The sequence below is a fragment of the Hermetia illucens genome, chromosome 1, assembly GCF_905115235.1.
Source record: "Hermetia illucens chromosome 1, iHerIll2.2.curated.20191125, whole genome shotgun sequence".
Lineage (NCBI taxonomy): Eukaryota > Metazoa > Arthropoda > Insecta > Diptera > Stratiomyidae > Hermetia > Hermetia illucens.
The window spans coordinates 90,897,238-90,916,662 of record NC_051849.1 but is presented as its reverse complement, the minus strand read 5'-3'; the positions used below and the strand labels follow the sequence as shown (position 1 = coordinate 90,916,662).

Genomic DNA, 19,425 nt, shown 5'->3' with positions numbered 1-19,425 from the left:
CTGCAAACGGCATCCCAGGGACAATTAGTGCCGAAGAGACGGTGTCGTTTAAGATAGCTGGCATCTTAACCGTTTGGGCAGATCCCGGCGTCTGGTATCTTTTCGCCTTGGTACTGTGGGTTGTATTACCTCCACGATACAATGCTCTCCGCTTCCGCAATTGACACATAAGTTTTTTTCTTGCCCTCTGCTTCAGTGAGCGAATATGCGGCCTTACTCACATTTTGCACTTCGCAAGGCTATTTGGCAGTTAACTGTCGAGTGACCATGGCGCTGGTAATTTCGTCGTGCTTCTTCGGGCTTATTTGCACGACGAAGTGCGTGGTAATTCCTTTCTTCAAGACGGATCTCCTCGTACTAAAACAAGACACCGACAGGAATTTGACTTAAGCTCCCGTCTCGCGGTGCATTTGCACCTCATCGAGCTCCTTCTTCGCATCCAAACCTCTCAGAAGGAAGGTTTCCTTTGAGGTGAAGTGAGGAGTGTTCATTCGCTTGAGTACCTTGTAGCACGCTACAAATTATTTGGGCTCTTTCAGTCCCAGTCTTCTTATAACAAAATCGCGATCCCTGCGCTCCCATTAATTAGTTGATTTGACCAAACTAATTGGCACCCCATACACATTAATGGGAAGCAGCTAGCAAAGTAGATTGATCAGTTTGGCCTTGCTGTCCATTCAACATCAAATTGTTGACAAAGTAATGTTTTAGCTGTTTAGTTATTTTGTTTCCCCTTAAACCTGTCCAATTGACTGACAGACAATATATAATAATTGCTTGGAGAAGAAATGGATAAAAACTATAATAATCATAATAACATTTATTTAAATTAATTCGTTATACAAAATTTAATAAAAAATATGGCACCAAATATGTAGGGTTCACGCTTTGCATCTCAGCAGTTAAAAGTTAATATTATATGCACTTCATTGATTTTTAAACTGTTTGTAAATAATAAAGTTTCCTCATGTAATATATAAAACATTCAAACTAAAGGGTGAAAACTATTATATATTTATCCATTTCGGGGTAAATATTTTTGGAAGATTATGAATGAATTTTAATGATTTCAAATTTAAAACTTTTTATAATTTTGTTCTTATATCTGGTGACATCTTCTCCTCCATTTGGTGATTACCTTTCATTACATCCTAAACTTTACCTAATTTGTGATGACAATAATTTTGTTTCTGTTCTGAAAATTTTACTTAGAGGTAGCAGTTGGGTTTTATTTCTGTAACCGATGATGTGAAATTTTTCAATCCTCCCTCTTTAGATTAGATGTTAATAATGTTAGATGTTAATAATCTTCATCCTTTAAACCTTTCGTTCCTTCGCTATTAAACTTCATGAATAACGAAATCATACTGAGCACATTCTGGACACCAAAGGGAATACCTTGAAATAGAGAAAAAATAGTATAGTTTCACAATGATTGATCTTTTGGATGTTTGGTAACTTACTTATAACGGAAATACCGACGATCACAAGTGCTGCGCTGGGGTCTTGATCATTTGAAATTATTAAATAAATAACTACCAAAGCATTTACAGCCGTGGCGATGGAAGCGAGAAGAATGTATGGAAGCGCAAGCCATTTATTCCTTCTGTTTGTTCCAATGATTAACAATAGGAATGCAAGGAAAAAGGCACCTGGGAATACTAAACCAATCAGCCAGGCGTAATCTGAAAAGTAATAAAATTCAAATTTATTTCAACGATAAGGTTAAACTGATACTTATAGGTATGCATAGTTCAATTCATGTGGACAAAAATAACTTTTTTAGTTAGGGGCGGGGGTTTCCATTAGTATTGTTCGTAGTTTTGCTATTATTTACGAAAGATGGTGCGGCGAATGCGAAAGGCTCAACTAAAGAATCTGAAAAAAACCCGGAAGTTGCCTCTATACAGTGCGTAGGGCATAACACACCCTCCATTCATTCAAAATGCAGTAACAGGCTATGATATAAAGCATAAAAGAAATTGCAAATCGCGCCACTATTAAACATTGCGGATTATTCAATTAGCAGGGTCACACGAAATGGTTGTTGGAAGTACCTGGTTTGTGCGGAAAGCGGTTCACAAACATACGTGGGCCTCTCCAGACGGGACCACTTTCAACCAAATTGACCACGTGTTGATCGAACGCCGCCACCTCTCAGCCTTGATGAATGTCAGAACATATAGGGGGGCCAATATAGACTCGAATCACTATCTCGTTGGCATGGTGCTCCGAGCTCGAATAACAATACCACCTAGAATCCCCTCTGACAATCAGGTGAGAGTGAACACTGAAGCCATCCACAACACAACCCTCCGCGACACCTATAAGAGGGAAATGGATGCCGCAATAACCGCAGTCAACAGAGGACCTGGAGATGAAGAATCAACAAATGATCTTCACAACCACCTGAAGAACGTTATCATGGATACGGCCACAAACATACATGGCCCCAGCCGCAAAAGGAGTCGGAACGGCTGGTTTGACGATGAATGTAAGCTAGTAATGGAACGGAAGAATGCCGCATACCGAGTAAGGTTGCATTCTTAAAGGATGCGGGCATGCGCAGAGATTTATCACGAACCCCGTCGAGCGGAGAAGCGACTTCACAGACGGAAAAAGGAAGCCTGGGAGAAACAACAAGTCTGTGAACTAGAAAAGTACAGGGAGCAACCGCACCAGGCGCGGAAGTTTTACCAACAAGTCAGCAAGATGAAGCCTTATACACCTCGATGCTCATCCTGCCGAGACAAAGAGGGAAATCTGATTTCCGACAGAATGGGCATATTGGAGTGATGGGTTGAGTACTTTGATGAACTACTGAACAACCAGAACATCGACGAGTTGGAGGTCCTGCCAACTGAAGACGACGGACCACCGCCACCGCCAAGTTCAGGAGAAACAGTCCGTGCAATTCATTAGCTAAAAAATCATAAGTCGCCAGGAGCCGATGGAATTACAGCCGAATTAATTAAATATGGAGGCGACCAGTTACACCAAGTGGTTCATCAGCTTGTGCTCAAGGTATTAGATAGTGAATCAATGCCTGACGATTGGCAACGAGGCATTATCTGTCTCATACATAAAAAGGGAGATATTACACAGTGCAGCAATTATAGAGGTATCACGTTGCTGAGTACAATCTATAAGATGTTCTGCGCTATCTTGTTAGGCCGGATAGCCCCATACGCTCAGAACATAATTGGCCCATACCAAAGAGGCTTCATTCCAGGAAAATCAGCAATAGATCAGATTTTCTCTGTGCGGCAAGCGATGGAAAAACTGTTGGAATATGGACAACAGTTGCACCATCTATTCATCGACTTTAAAGCCGCCTATGATAGCATAGCCAGGCTAAAGCTATACACGGCTATCCCGGTGAAATTGATAAGACCGACTAGGCTGACCCTGACCAATGTTCGAGGCCAGATAAAAGCAGCAGAATCCCTCTCAAGACCATTCAACATCAACAACGGTTTACGACAAGGGGATGCCCTATCATGCGTCTTCTTTAACCTGGCCCTCGAGAAAGTGATCCGTGATGCTGATGTAAATGCAAGAGGTACGATCCTCTTTAAGTCCATCCAACTACTGGCCTATGCTGACGATATCGACATCGTGGGAAGAACCACCCGAGACGTACAAACTGCATTCATCCAGATCGAGCAGGGGGCGCGAGATCTTGGGCTGCACATCAATGAAGGCAAGACAAAATATATGATGGCAACGTCAGCACAGAAGACGAACCAACGAACAACATCAAACCGCACTGGTCAAACAGGAAGAATAAGGAGAGGAAAATACAACTTTGAGACCGTTGATAATTTCTCCTATGTAGGGTCGAAAATCACAACCGATAACAGCTACGATGATGAAATCCGTGCACGGTTGTTGTCAGCCAACAGAGCCTATTTCAGCTTACAAAAACTGTTCCGCTCGAAACGTCTCACTATAGGGTCAAAGCTCTTACTGTACAAGACTATGATCTTACCAGTCCTCATGTATTCTTCGGAAACTTGGGCTCTTAGCAAAAAAAATTGCGAACTCTTGGCCGCGTTCGAGAGAACCTGTAGTGACCGCGGCTGCGCGATGGGAGCGGAATCTCATTCGGCTCTTTCTTAATTAATTTGCTTAAATAATGCATTTAATAATGTGCAATTGCCCTAATGTTCGCCGCAGATTGCACCTTATTGAATCCATTCGGGCGAATTTATCTTGGCAAGAGACGAATGATTTGCCGCAGGCGCATGCGCATGTTGCCGCAACATTGACTAGGGAGAGTTGAGGGCAATGTAGCGGCAAATGAAGCGGTGCTGGAAAAAAGAGGAGGACCTTTGTTTGTTTTTTTGGGTTTTGGAGAGGAGGAAGTGACAGTTGGGTTGGGAAGTGAAAATCGCTTTTTTGAAAAAGGTGTGAAGATTTTCGCGAGGAAAATAAAAGGGATTCGACCAAGAAAACTAACATCGTGCTAAATCATAACTCAAGTGTATTTTAACGAAAGATTTCGAGAATAAGTTCAAATCGTTGACAAGAGTAACAAATGATAAATGCTCAGTGATTTAAAGAAAAAAACGGGAAGCCGAAGGCCGGGAAGTCTTTGTTTGAGCACGTTTGGTGAGGACGTGAACGGCACGAACCCTTGGTCGTCTCTGTCCCGGATAAAGAAAGCCTCCGGGACTGCTTCGAAGACTAATCGAGACGCGGTTTGGATTAATATTAACAGTGAAAAGTTATAACGTTCGTGGAAATAGATTGTTACACCAGAGAACAGCGGAAAGAAGGCGAAAAGGCGGCTCCAGTTGATGTGAAATTTTCGGGGAGTCTTGCCCGCAACTACACACTCACCAATCGGAAGGAACACTGAAACAAGGAGAAGGGAGACCATAAAAAAAAATAATTTTCAATTAAAGAATTGTTATTTTTAGGATTATCAGTCTCTAACATATCCGTATTTAACGAATTACATATTCTACAGCACCATCTTCGAGCTCGAAGTTGACGGCCTAAGTGAGTTTTTTTAAAATTTTCGTTGCTTTCTTATTTTTCTTTTGGTTTTTTTTTCTTTTTTTTTTATTGCATTTCGTTATTTCAGTTAATTTTTTTTTCTATTTCTTTGCCTGTTACATATTTATAATTTATTTTTCTTTTAATATATGATGAATAGTGAATAAATCAAGGGTAATTTGAGGACTTCCTCTCTCTCTTTTCCTCCGCGCTCGTAAGGGACGTCCTCAAAAACATCCTCAAAAATGACAAACTGGCCTGAGGATGTCAAGGAAGGGTAGGAGCCTCAAGGGCCGTGCCTCATACAAGATCTGAGGCGGAAGAGGCAATAATTGGGACTGTGATCCGTCGTGGATCTTCCCCTCCTTGATCATCGCGGCACTCGGGTCCGGAGACTTACGGCTCCACGCGCGCGGTCGAGCCGTTTTTTTTTATTTCCCAATTTTAGTTCGCGTTCTGGTTACTATTCGATAGGCCGTCGCGAATTCCCTAGTCTTGTCACGCATCGGAATAGACACGTTGATTTTTGGTAGTAATGAAGCGTGAGGGATCAAAGCGTTCAAAGGACCCCCCGCATATTCCCGAGCCTGGCTAGCACAGAGGCGTGCAAGAACGTGTCGACCGAGCACTTTGATGGAGCTTCAATCTTTGCGGGCGGACCTTCACGGTCAACTTAACCAATTTGTTTTGGTTTCTGGGATAGGTCTGCCCTCTAGGTCGTTATCGGCCACTAAGGATGATCGCTCTGATCATCCAATCCATCTATTTCATTACAGAATTCTCTGAAGAATTTTTGGCCCCCTACATGAGGATAGATGATTTCGTAGCCTACACAATGACGAAATCTGTGAGCGATACCATGACTGTCCGGTTGTGGATAAAATCCGGCTCAATAGGTTACGGTGGGCGGGTCACTTAATCCGTATGGATGAGGATGATCCCACCCGGAAAGCCTATAAGGGCAATATCTATGGTAGAAAAAGAAGGCGAGGCAGACCCTGTCTAAGATGGAGTGATTGCGTAGGCCAGGACGTAGGACGTAGGACAGTTTTCAGGGATATCGAATTGTTGGACCTCGTCGCAAAACGGGGATGGCTGGGGTTCCTTATTAAGACAAGCCTACACCGGAGACCGGTTGTTGCGCCGTTGATGATGATGATGATTAAACCTTAACTGGAATCGTGGAGTCCAAGTGGAAACTACCGATCGCATCTTTGCTCTAATATTATATTTATATTTTTTAACGTACGCGCATGCTCATCTAAGTAATCTCATTACGTCACGTGCTGCAGTGGTTGCCGAAACTAGGGCGGTTAGTCTTTGCTAGAAGCAGAAATACAAACGGCTTGGGGTCCAAATAGACCCACGACACCAGTTATAAATGTTTTCTTTTGAATTTGAATTTATAAATAATATTTTTGTTTTTTTCGTTAATTTGAAACAAAAATGTCACGAAATTGAAATGCCCACGGGTACATGTATTTCTGGAAGAAAAGCTTGATTTCGAGAGGGATAATATCCTTGGTAGAAGGAGGTTATTCGACGATGGACTTTTTAGTGATTGAGAAGAAGTGGAGAGTGTTTGTTATTATATAATTATTATTAACTCTGGGAAAAAAGAAAATAACACGTGCAGTCGTTTTAGGGTATTTTTAAGGGATGAATCGATGTAAATGGTTAGTTTTTTTAAAAACTTCTAATTTAGAAAGCTTATGAATAAACATTAATATATAGAGATTTGCTGACACCAACTTTTCAAAGCACACGAAACATGTTGAAACCTTTAGGCCAATGAAAATTTTAGTGTGGGTCATGACGTCATGAACACAAAAGAGGGCATTATTATTTATGCCACCGAAAGAAGGATCAAAACCAATGTTCAAAATGTTGTAAATATATTTGTAAAAGTAATTTAGTGAAGAAGGTAATGTGTTTTAAATGTCAAATATAAATAGTTGTGAAAATATTCTAAACAACTCGCTTTGTTTTCGCTAATATTTTGAAATTACGTTTAGTTTGTCATTTTTTTAAGTTCAGAACCCAAGTAAATATAAAAAGGTGTCTGCTTTTCTTGTTATTTATTTTTTTAATATTTTTCAATTATCTGAAGTACCCACTTAACAAAAAAAAATACTCAAAATCGAAGATAAGTAATATGTGATGAAGGATTTACGATAAAGTTAACAAAAAATTAATTTGTATTTAAAAAAGGTGCTATTTTTTAAAATGTGTAGATTTTCCCTACAATTTTTATACATTTATTTGCTTTGTAAGGGTCATGTGGGCTATCAAATGAAAGGTATCGATCAGTATTTTTCGAAGTCACCCTTAGTTTTGAGGTTTATTAGAAAGGCGGGAAGCGGGAGGGGTCGAAAGTGATGATTTCTTTAACGTACCCATTCTCAGCAACTACTACACCGAAAAATCTAAAAAAAAGGCATGAAGCGGCCTCTATATGGTGCCCAGGCCTCAAAATACTCTCCATATCGATATCCGTTCAAATTAAGTTAATAATAGCATATTACAATATTTTTGGGGAAATTGAGTAAAACCCCCCTTAAGTTTATCCCAGAGTTATAAAAGTTGGTAGTGGTATAAAATATAATATTAAGCATATTATCCCCAAGTTTGATCGAAATCATGCTATTAGTAACAAAGTTACAGAAGCTCAAATTTACTTTACCGTGTAAATTTACTGCAACTGAATATCAATATCACACTAAAGTAGTCAGTAGTAGTCAGACATGCTAAATGCATATACATAATGGGCTACGTTCAAATGGGATAGTTCTACACTTAAATATACGCACACAAGAAGCAAACAAAACCTTTCATACCTGAAGTGCCCAGCTTCCGGTTTCCCGACTTGTTTCCAATTGGGATCATTTTGGACCCACAACACCAATCACGTAGCTAAAAATATCGACACCAGGTAAAGGTTAATAAAGTTATAACAGATCAAAGTTGCCGCTCTTGTGCAAATTTATTGTAATACAACATAGACAGCGTGATGTCTGACTGGATAGAGCGTCAGCTTTTCAATGTCTCTTAAATATGGTAGTTTGAAATGCGTATAATGGAAAATTAATGCGCCAAAACAATAGAACTACCATTTTTAAGTAAATTTGTTCCATATCACCACGTTTTCGTGCATTCAATGCATAATATTCTTAAATTTTCCATAACTAAGCCCATAATTTTTACATGCCATTGCCATAATCAGGCAACTTTTATCAACACTGCAGGCATATTTACACAAAAGCCATTTTGAAACGTCTTTAAAATTTAAACAGTTATATTTTTGAAGGGATTATGACCTTTGCAATTGAAAAAATATCCGTTTATAAGAAATTTTATGCAGTTTCCGAAAATGTTATCAAATCTGGAATTAAATGATTGATGGAGTGGAAAATTGTGGTTTTTTTGTCAAGCTTTTTGATACTTCTTCTTTTCTTTTAGCCTTTGTTGGCTCGTCGTGCCCAGTTGCGCTATTTCATTTTATCAAAATCTTGATCTGGATGTAGTCGTGAGGCCTTCAAATCGCTATCCAGCGTATCAAGCCACAGTTGTTCCCGTCGGCCTCTTGGTCGCTTACCATCGACTTAGATGTTTAGACCAATCTTGGCAAGTAAATTCCCTTTAGCGCGAATTATATGACCATACCATCGAAGACGAATCTCTCACAATTTTTCCACGATCGTTGCGACCTCATATGAATTGAGGATATCCTCATTTCGGATGTGAACAAGGAATGTCACGCCATTAGTCCAACACAACATCTTCGTCTCCATTAACGCAAGACGCGGTACTTGTCCTTTATTGTCGGCCAACACTCAGAACCATAAAGGGTGGCAGGACGGACGACATTGCGATAAATTTTAGATTTGAGACGTTCCTTGATACGTCGATTACAAAGAACACAAGTTGTGGAACACGCCGCTTCATCCAACAATTTCGTAATGCAGTTTTCCATTGACTGAGCATTGACCTGATATATTTAAATTGCTCAGTTCTGGGCAGCCCACTGACATTGACAGTGATAGTCCCTTATTCATGGGGGGCCGTCGTCAAAAATTCTGTTTTATTCAGATTCAATCTGAGATCGTGTTGCATGAGGCGATGCTATTAGATGTTAGGAAAACTTCATCTGCATAAAGCGGTTTATAGGGCGCTGGACGTTGCAGAAATTCAATGTAAAGAGGGTGATGTTGTCACACTGTTTCTTAATGAGTAATAGCGCAGCGTGTATTGTCTCAATAGTTCCGCAGTTCTAGACAAACCCGGCTTGATTCATGTTGATTTCAACGATTTCGCAAATACGGTTTTGAAGGATGCGTGTCTTGCTAGTTAGATGGTGTTCTACCTTCCTCAATAACCCGATCGAAGAATTTACTGCGCCACAGTGGTGGGTCGTTTTATTGCTTCCTCGACTTCAGTGGGCTGACATGTGAAATGGCTTCAAATGTTGGCAATGGTTGCGGAAGTAGAGGATGAACCAATTCCGTTGAAATCTGCTCGAAATATTCTCGCCATCGGTCCGTCGCGACCTGCCTTAATAAGGAACTCCAGACATCCCGGTTTTGCGATGAGGTCCAACAATTTGATATCCCTAAAAGTTATCTGGCATCCTGACCTACGCCATTACTCCATCTTAGGCAGGGTCTGCCTCGTCTTCTTTTTCTACCATAGATATTGGGCTTATACACTTTCTGGGCTGGATCATCCTCATCCATATGGATTAAGTGACCCGCCCACAGTAACCTATTGAGCAGGATTTTATCCACAACCGGACGGTCATGATATCGCTCATAGATTTCGTTGTTATGTAGGCTACGGAATCGTCCATCCTCATGTTGGGGGCTAAAAATTCTTCAGAGAATTCTTCTCTCGAACGCGGCTAAGACATCGCAATTCTTTTTGCTACCCAAATCTCCGAAGAATAAATGAGGACTGGCAAGATCATAGTCTTGTACAGTAAGAGCTTTGACCCTATGGTGAAACGTTTCGAGCGGAACAGTTTTTGTAAGCTGAAATAGGTTCTGTTGGCTGACAACAACCGTGCGTGGATTTCATCATCGTAGTTGTTATCGGTTGTGATTTCGACAAATTATCAATGGTCTCAACGTAGTATTCTCCTATCTTTATTCTTCCCGTTTGATCAGTGCGGTTTGATGTCGTTGGTTGGTTCGTTTTCGGTGCTGACATTACCTCCATATACTTTGTCTTGCCTTCATTGATGTGCATCCTGAGATCTCGCGCCGCCTGCTCGACCTGGATGAATGCAGTTTGTACGTCTCGGGTGGTTTTTCCCATGATATCGATATCGTCAGAACAGGCCAGTAACTGGCTATACTTAAAGAGGATCGTACCTTTTACATTTACCTCGGCATCACGGATCACTTTCTCAAGGGCCAGGTTAAAGAAGACGCATGATAGGGCATCCCCTTGTCGTAGACCGTTGTTGATGTCGAATGGTCTTGAGAGTGATCCTGCTGCTTTTATCTGGCCTCAAACATTGGTCAGGGTCAGCCTAGCCAGTCTTATTAATTTCGTCGGGATACCGAATTCTCTCATGGCCGTGTACAGTTTTACCCTGGCTATGCTATCATAGGCGGCTTTAAGTGATGGTGTTAAAATGTCTGCGTCTTATGAGAATATAGCCGATTTTGCGCTTTATTTTTCCACAATGAAACGTAGGAAGATGAGACAATCGTTTAATGAAACATGTATTCATAAATACAAGGTCATGAGAGCCTGCAAAATGTTCAAATCAAATCGTCTGACTTCTTTAATGGCATTCCGGAAACCCTCTGGGATGGCAATGCCAACACCATAATGAGTGTGTGGGCCACTAAAATAGAGAACTTCATAGCCATTTTTGCCACTTTCGGCTCCTGTGTCACAGATTCGGCACCATCAGGTTTCTTGTAGAGCGCAGATATCAAAGCTCATTTTTCGCAGGACTCTTGCGAGTTTCTCGGCCCCTCCTGTGAGGGTGCTAAAATTTAGCATGCGGACACGTATTTGATTTGCTCTTACTAATTTACTTACGTCCTGACGCCATCCATGTACTAAGAACCTTTACCCATTTCCCGACAGGACCGAGGTTCGTCCTGCCGCGCCGACTGAAGCGCTAGGATTTCAGCATTTTTCCGAAGCTTATAGCTCAACCCAATCATTTTTTAAATAATATTGGATGCATTTTATTGGGCGGCCTGTCGCGGGACCTGGCACCAAGAGAGATCAGGTATAATTTATCATAGCAGAATAGCTACCTATCCCATAAGATCATATTACTGTGTTAATTTGGATATTTGAGAGATTTATTAAGAACTGTCACTCTGCAACCGAATCCTAACAGTGGAAACGCACAGTATAAGGCTAGGATGCCTCAATGCAGCGTCGAAGGAAGAACGTCCAATCGTGATGAATAACTGGCCAAGACAATGCTAAGCCTCACACAGCTACACTCACTCAGAGAAAAATCGGAGTTACGTTTACAGCAATCAGTCTAACACCCATACGCCTCTGCAGATTTTTACTTGTTTCGCTCCTTGGACAACAATCATTTGAAAAATGGAATTTTATAACGAAACTGCTCCAAAAACCGAACTTACGGATTTATGCAATGCAACATTTTTCTTAACATTTGACTTAAAAACAAAAAAAAAACATAACGTGCAAACAAAAAACCTTATTAAAGTCGGTTCAATGTTTGTCTGTTAGAAACTGCCGAACCGATCGATTTTGGGAGAACATGTGGTCTGTGTGTCCCTTAACATACAATGAGTGGCGCCATTTTGTGTTGAATTTTAAGAGGGCTCCCCATACATGCAAAATGACGGTGTATATATAAATAAAAGGGCTCAATTAGTACTTTTTTTTTTCTGATATTGGGTGAAACATAGGGGAGATAGGGCTCATGTGTACCCCAACAAGTGAAGCAGCAACATTGATTGGTTTTGCAGACGACCTGGTGGTGGTACAACAAACCCAGGACGTGGAACTATATGGTAGTGAAACCATTCATGCCATCAAAGCATGACTCCAAATACTGAAACTCGATCTGCTGTAAGCTAAGATGGAGGCGGTTCTTATTACCAATCGCAAGAAAAACACCAGGTTTTTCAAAATCGATCATTGGATATCTGGGGGTAATGATCGATGCCTAGCTAACCTTCAAGGCGCACCTAAATTATTCGCGCAAAAAGGCAGCAAAGGCTACCTCATCTCTAGCAAAGATGATGCCAAATATTGGAGGGCCAAAATCTAATCGTCGGCTATTTATCGCAGCGGTGCTGAAATCCATGCTGCCACACATGGTTTGGGCGTGTGTACTAGATAACACAGTGAACCAGGGACGGATCAGTTCCGGATACGGGCCAATCGGGCTGAGAGTGAGCAATGCATATAGGACAGTATCCGGTGAGGCAGTGTGTGTCTTCGCGGGGATGATTCCCTTGGATATTCTAGCGAATAAGGAACACTGTCTTCACCAGGGAAGGAAGACGATCCCGGCCGAAGTAACTGCGAGCCTCCCGAAAGTCACTAGAAAGAGAAATGGCAGCAACGGTGGGATAATTTCGAACAAGGCCGATGGACTAATACACTGATCCTGTGTATTGAGAGTTGGATTACCACCTAAGACTGTTCTTTAAGGGACACGAAGGATACAGGAAGTACTTGTATCGCTTCGGATTGGATGAGTGCCCAGACTGTCCCGAATGCAGCGCTACACCGGGAGCATGTTATGTTCCATTGTCCCAGATTCGCGATTGGAAGAAGGAAAGAGAAACGGACCCAGTAACTGCGATATAGGAAAAGCTACAGAAACTGGATCGGGCCCGGAAAGCGCGACCGACGCGTCACTTAGTTGTACTGGTATAAATCAGAGTCCTCTTCGCGAAGTAATACTTCACGGTGGTCCTGCGGGAATATGGGAAGAGAAGTGGAGGTGGCCCAACTTCGTCTTTTTAACATTTCCACCTTCACCCATCAAAAAATATGTATGTACATATTTATATCTTGCAGTTTGGCAATATAATACAGAATATTTTGCACTTTTAGCTATGGAGGAATGGAAAAACGTCCATGGAGAGTTCCTCACATAAGATGAATACAAAACTTTTATACTCGAAGCGACGAGTTTCCGGTACTCCGATTTGTTTTAAAGAGTTTTCGCAAATGACCATCAAAGTTTCTTTCAAAATTGTGTAGTATAGAAGTTGCTTAGTTTCAATAACATTAAACTAGTTCCTGCTTTCAAATTGAAAGTTGGCCTAATGAAAGGAACAGTTACATATTTTTCCGGGGAAACTCTAATTGAAATTTTTCCGTGATAAAATTTTGTCCATTTCGTCCGTTTCGTCTCACCCAAAATCTTAAAAATTCACAAGCAGAAATTGAGAACATTTCACGGAAAATTTGGGTGTGTTTTTTGCACCGTCGAAATTTCTAGTATATTTGTGAAAATATGCCGCAAATTTAATTCTCAAACTTCCTACTTGAGGCATATTCTGCGCAGAATGTACTTTCAGAACTTTCGAATCTATTTTCCCCCTTCAATGCATTTGTTCTGTACACTACTGTTTATACTGGATCTAGGGCTGGAGGTCAATAATGACGCAACACAAGCTTTGAACCTTATTATAACGCGCATCGTATATTACAATCTATTAAAACTTCCTAACCTTTAATAACATGCATTTCAAAGTCGAAATCGAAGTGAATGCGAAAATATTTTACATCTAAGTTTGGCGTCGTCTTGTTTTGCGAAGAATTTTTTTTATTTTAACAGACGAAGTAATTCAGGAACTAGTTCTTCTTTCTGTCAACGCTAAACCTCTTAACGGAAACGAAGACATATTTTTCACTTATACTGGTAATGGCGCATTGAAAAATTATACGGGGGTGCAATTACACGACTCTGGGGAAGACATTTTGCGGGCGAGCCTATTATCCTTTTTTCAAATTCAAACTTCTTTTCCGGGCCCCTGAGAGAACTCCGAGCCCGAGCAGGAATTCCCTTTCCATCCCCTCTCGTCTGGCCAGGATATTCATATAAACCGTACATACTTATGCAAAAGTTAAGTGTATATATATGTATGTATACAAATATTCTATAAAAATGGATCGCTGTACTTACTAACGTAAACTACTGCCACTGAGAACAACATTGTATACGCCATACAAGCAACTAATCCAAGGATACCCAGAACGTACGCTCCAGTTTCCAGTTTGCAACAAAAACAACACGATTCAAAGGGTAACATTTTGATAATGTTACTACGTTCTGTTCAATTATATTTGTATATATATTTGTAGGAGTGAAACCGAATTGTCACTAAATGCTAATGATAATTGGAAGACCACTTCTGTCTATTAACTCTTCTAAGATTAAACTGAAAACATAGCCTTCATCTGCAGTCGCATAAGCACTAATTGTGTGGATACTCTCGAGATCCCGAGAACTCGATGAGTAATTTACTTTTGGCAAAGAATTATAGAAAATAGTTTCATTAAATTTAGCCGGACGTAAACAATAAATACTTTAACAAAATTTAACTTTCTGAGTTGATAATGCATCACAGCGTGTGCATACATATGTACTACATGACTTCAACCCATCTACGTTTGTGTTTAAGTTTCATTGTGCGTTATAATTAGTTTCATTCTAATGACAACCAGGAATAATGCTTCACTTGTTTTCATTGAAGGTCATTTTCATGAAGGCATAAATTACAATTATTATTGATAACATACACAGCGCAGTAATTTAATATGGGTTTCATCCTTTTACTTTATTTTCAACGAAAAATGTATCAATCATAATGTAGAGTAAAAGTGGTAAATCTGCTTTATAATTACATAAGCGCAAATAGTGATAGTTTTGAAGATAAATCTAAACGAAAAGTCGAAGAAGCGATGGTAAATAAGCAGAAAAACATCCATAAAGGAGTATACATCCATGATTGGAACTCAAAATGCACAATCGTTAGGGTATGGTACACTAGAGCAACGATATCTTTATATCTTTTTGAAAGAGGAGTAGGAATACAAATACACACTTTAGCAATAAAGTGCGTACACAGCAGTGGAAAAAAAGATTGAAACATTTGCCAAATGCATACCCAATAATAAAATAAAAATACAAACAACGGTAATTATATTCTATATTAATTCAGTTGAAAATCACATATATGGTGTAAGCATATCAAAAGATATTCTATTAGCCCTCACCAAACGAAAGGCCACAAGGAAAAAAATGTCGTCCAACCACTACGAAATCGTTAAGGAGTTGAAAGAGAAACTAGTTTGCTACTTACCAGCGGGCAAGACTTAGTACGAAAATATTAGAAGAAGGTAAGTTTCATTTCATCATGAAGGACCCTCTACCAGACTCCGTTAAAAGAGTGGAAAAGGCTCTGGCAGAATGCAAATCCATCATTAACCTAACCCATCTCTGCCTTGAATCAAGTGTCTCTCCAAAATACATAAAGAAGGTAACGCGGTCAGAGGCATAATAGCAGCCATGAACTCACCAACCCTAAATATTGCGAAGAGGACAAATCATCATCATCAATGACGCAACAACCGGTATCCCGTCTAAGCCTGCCTTAACAAGGAAATCCAAACATCCCGGTTTTGCGCCGTGGTCTACCAATCCGATATCCCTAAAAGCTGTCTGGCGCCCTGACCTACAGCATGGCTCCATCTTAGGCAGGGTCTGCCTCGTCTTATTTTTCTACCATAGATATTGCCCTTATAGACGTTCTGTACTGGATCATTCTCATCCATACGGATTAAGTCACCCGCCCATCGTAACCTATTCAGCCGAATTTCATCCACAACCAGACGGTCGTGGTATCGCTCATAGATTTCATCGTGATGTAGGCTACTGAATCGTCCATCCTCAGGTAGGGGGCCAAAATTCTTCGGAGGATTCTTCTCTCGAACGCGGCCAAGAGTTCGTAATTCTTCTTGCTAAGAACCCAAATCTCCGAAGAATAAATGAGGACTGGCAAGATCATAGTCTTATACAGTAAGAGCTTTGACCCTATGGTGAGACGTTTCGAGCGGAACAGTTTTTGTAAGCTGAAATAAGCTCTGTTGGCTGATAACAACCGTGCGCGGATTTCATCATCGTAGTTGTTATGGGTTGTGATTTTCGACCCTACATAGGAGAAATTATCAACGGTCTGTTGTATTCTCCTATCTTTATTCTTCCCGTTTGACTAGTGCGGTTTGATGTTGTTGGTTGGTTGGTTTTTGGTACTGACGTTGCCACCATATATTTTGTCTTGCCTTCATTGGTGTGCAGCCCAAGATCTCGCGCTAATTGCCGCCTGCTCGATCTGGATGAAAGCAGTTTGTTCGTCTAGAGTGGTTCTTCCCATGATGTCGATATCGAGGGCCAGGTTAAAGAGGACCCATGATAGGGCATCCCCTTGTTGTAGACCGTTGTTGATGTCGAATGGTCTTGAGAGTGATCCTGCTGCTTTTATCTGGCTTCGCACATTGGTCAGGGTCAGCCAAATTAGTCTTATTAATTTCGTCGGGATACCGAATTCTCTCATGGCCGTATACAGTTTTACCCTGGCTATGCTATCACGGGCGGCTTTAAATTCGATTAATAGATGGTGCAACTGTTGTCCATATTCCAACAGTTTTTCCATCGCTTGCTGCACTGAGAAAATCTGATCTGTTGCTGATTTTCCTGGAATGAAGCCTCTTTGGTGTGGGCCAATGATGTTTTGGGCTGGGTGTATGGGGTTATCCGGCCTAGCAAGATATCGGAGAATATCTTATAGATGGTACTCAGCAACGTGATACCTCTATAATTGCTGCATTGTGTGATATGTCCCTTTTTAAGGTTTTGTGTAAACACAAAACCTTATTAAAATCGGTTTACTGTCTGCCTGTCTGTCCGTCTGTCTGTCTGTCTGTCTGTCTGTCTGTCCGTCACACGCATTTTTCTCGGAGGCGGTTATAGCGATTGACACCAAATTTGGTGGAAAGGTGGGAACTGTGAACGCTCACGCATATAGTGAGTTACATCCTTTTACGATGAATTAAAAGAGTGGTCCCCATACATGCAAAAGGGGAGTGTACATTTTTTTTTCATCAAATATAGTTATGTGGGGTATCAAATTAAAAGTCTCGGTTAGTACTTTTCAAAGCCGGTCTTAGTTTTGACATTTATTGAAAAGGTGGGGAGTGCGGGGGGTTGAAAGTGGACATTTTTCCAACGAACCCATTCTCAGGAACTACCCAGCTGAAAAATCTGGAAAAAATCAGGGGGCTGCCACTATATGGTGCCTAGGCTCCGAAATACCCTCCATATCGATACCTGTTCAAATAAAGTTAATAATAGTATATTACTAGAATTTTTAGTAATTGACAGGAAAACCCGCCTTAAGTTCACCCTACAATCAGTAATGTAGGCTACAGTATGGAGCATGTTCCTGCTAAATTTGGTGGAAATCGCACTATTACTAACAAAGTTATACAAGGTTAAATCTGTCACTCCCCTGCAAATTCAAGACTATGAATGTCAATATCACTTGAAAGTGGTAATTTTCACAGAATATATGCATATTTTACGTGCTACATGCTAATGGGACAAATCTACACCCAAATCTCTTTATAAAAGAAATACACAAAACCTTTCATACCTGAAGCGTCTAGCTTCCGGTTTCCCGACTTGTTATGTATGAGGCAGATAATGGTTCGTTGCCAATCGTCAGGCATTGATTCGCTGGCCCATACCATGAGCACAAGTTTATGAACCACTTGGTGTAATTGGTCGCGTCCATATTTAACCACTTCGGCTGTAATCCCATTGGCTCCTGCGACTTATGATTTTTTAGCCGATGAATTGTACGGACTGTTTCTCCTAAACTTGGTGGTGGCAGTATTTGTCTGTCGTCTTGAGTTGGCGGGACCTCCAAGTCGCCGATGTTCTGGTTGTTTAGTAATTCATCAAAGTACTCAACCTATCGCTCCAATATGCCCATTCTGTCGAAAATCAGATTTCCCTTTTTGTCTCAGCAGGATGAGCATCGTGGTGCATAAGGCTTCATCCTGCTGACTTGTTGGTAAAACTTGCGGGCCTGGTGCGGTTGCTCCCTGTACTTTTCTAGTTCACAGACTTGTATGTTCTCCCAGGCTTCCTTTTTCCGTCTATGCGCTTCTCCGCTCGACGGAGTTCGTGATAAGTCTCCGCGTGTGCCCGCGTTCTTTGAGAATGCAACATTACTCGGTATGCAGCATTCTTCCGTTCCGTTACTAGCTTACATTCATCGTCAAACCAGCAGTTCCGACTCCTTTTGCGGCTGGGGCTTGTCGCCGTATCCATGATAACATTCTTCAGGTGATTGTGAAGATCATTTGTTGATGCTTCATCTCCAGGTCCTCTGTTGGCTGCGGTTATTGCGGCATCCATTTCCCTCTTATAGGTGTCGCGGAGGGCTGTGTTGTGGATGGCTTCAGTGTTGACTCTCACCTGATTGTCAGAAGGGATTCTAGGTGGTAGTATTATTCGAGTCGGAGCACCATGCCAACGAGATAGTGATCCGAGTCTATGTTCGCCCCCCTATATGTTCTGACATTCATCAAGGCTGAGAGGTGGCGGCGTTCGGTATTATTCGAGCTCGGAACACCATGCCAACGAGATAGTGATCTGAGTCTATGTTCGCCCCCCCTATATGTTCTGATATTCATCAAGGCTGAGAGGTGGCAGCGTTCGATCAACACGTGGTCAATTTGGTTGAAAGCGGTCCCATCTGGAGAGGCCCACGTATGTTTGTGGACTTTCCGCGCAAACCGGGTACTTCCAACATCCATTTCGTGTGACCCTGCTAATTGAATAATCCGCAGTCCGTTATCATTTGAATTTTGGCGTAAGCTATGGGAGCCAACGTATCGCCTGAATACGGGTTCCTTCCCTATTTGCTGCTAAACCTCCAAGTATGATTTTGATGTCATATCTGGGACAGGCTTCGAGGGTTCGTTCTACTGCCTCGTAGAAGGTATCCTTCTCCAACTCTGCAGTCTCCTCTGTAGGGCCGTGAACGTTAATTAGGCTTATATTTCTAAACTTGCCTCGCAAGCGCAGGGTGCATAGCCGTTCGCTTATGTTTTCAAAGCCGATAATAGCAGGTTTCATTTTTTTGCTGACTAAGAAACCTACCCCGAGCACATGGTTTACTGAATGGCCGCTATAATATATGGTGTAGCGGCTCTTCTCCAGGAAACCGGTCTCTATCGATCGTATCTCTTGTAGTGCTGTCATATCAGCCCTATATTGGGACAGGGTATCGGCTAGCTGCTCATCAGCTTTATCTCTGTACAGGGAGCGCACGTTCCATGAGAAAATGCGCAAATCGTTATTCCTTTGTCGTTGCCAGGTTCGTCGTTGTA

The 19,425-nt window shown here is 41.3% G+C and overlaps 1 protein-coding gene across 1 annotated transcript; it reads right to left on the bottom strand.

The window, feature by feature from the left end:
• Positions 1 to 800: 800 nt before the first annotated feature.
• Positions 801 to 14,428, bottom strand: LOC119661234. Its single transcript, XM_038070463.1, has 3 exons — positions 14,150 to 14,428; positions 1,464 to 1,685; positions 801 to 1,398 (listed from the first exon to the last, which is right to left on the bottom strand). Exons 1-3 carry the CDS (start codon positions 14,274 to 14,276, stop codon positions 1,301 to 1,303), a joined length of 447 nt encoding a protein of 148 aa, XP_037926391.1. The 5' UTR covers positions 14,277 to 14,428; the 3' UTR covers positions 801 to 1,300.
• Positions 14,429 to 19,425: the final 4,997 nt, after the last annotated feature.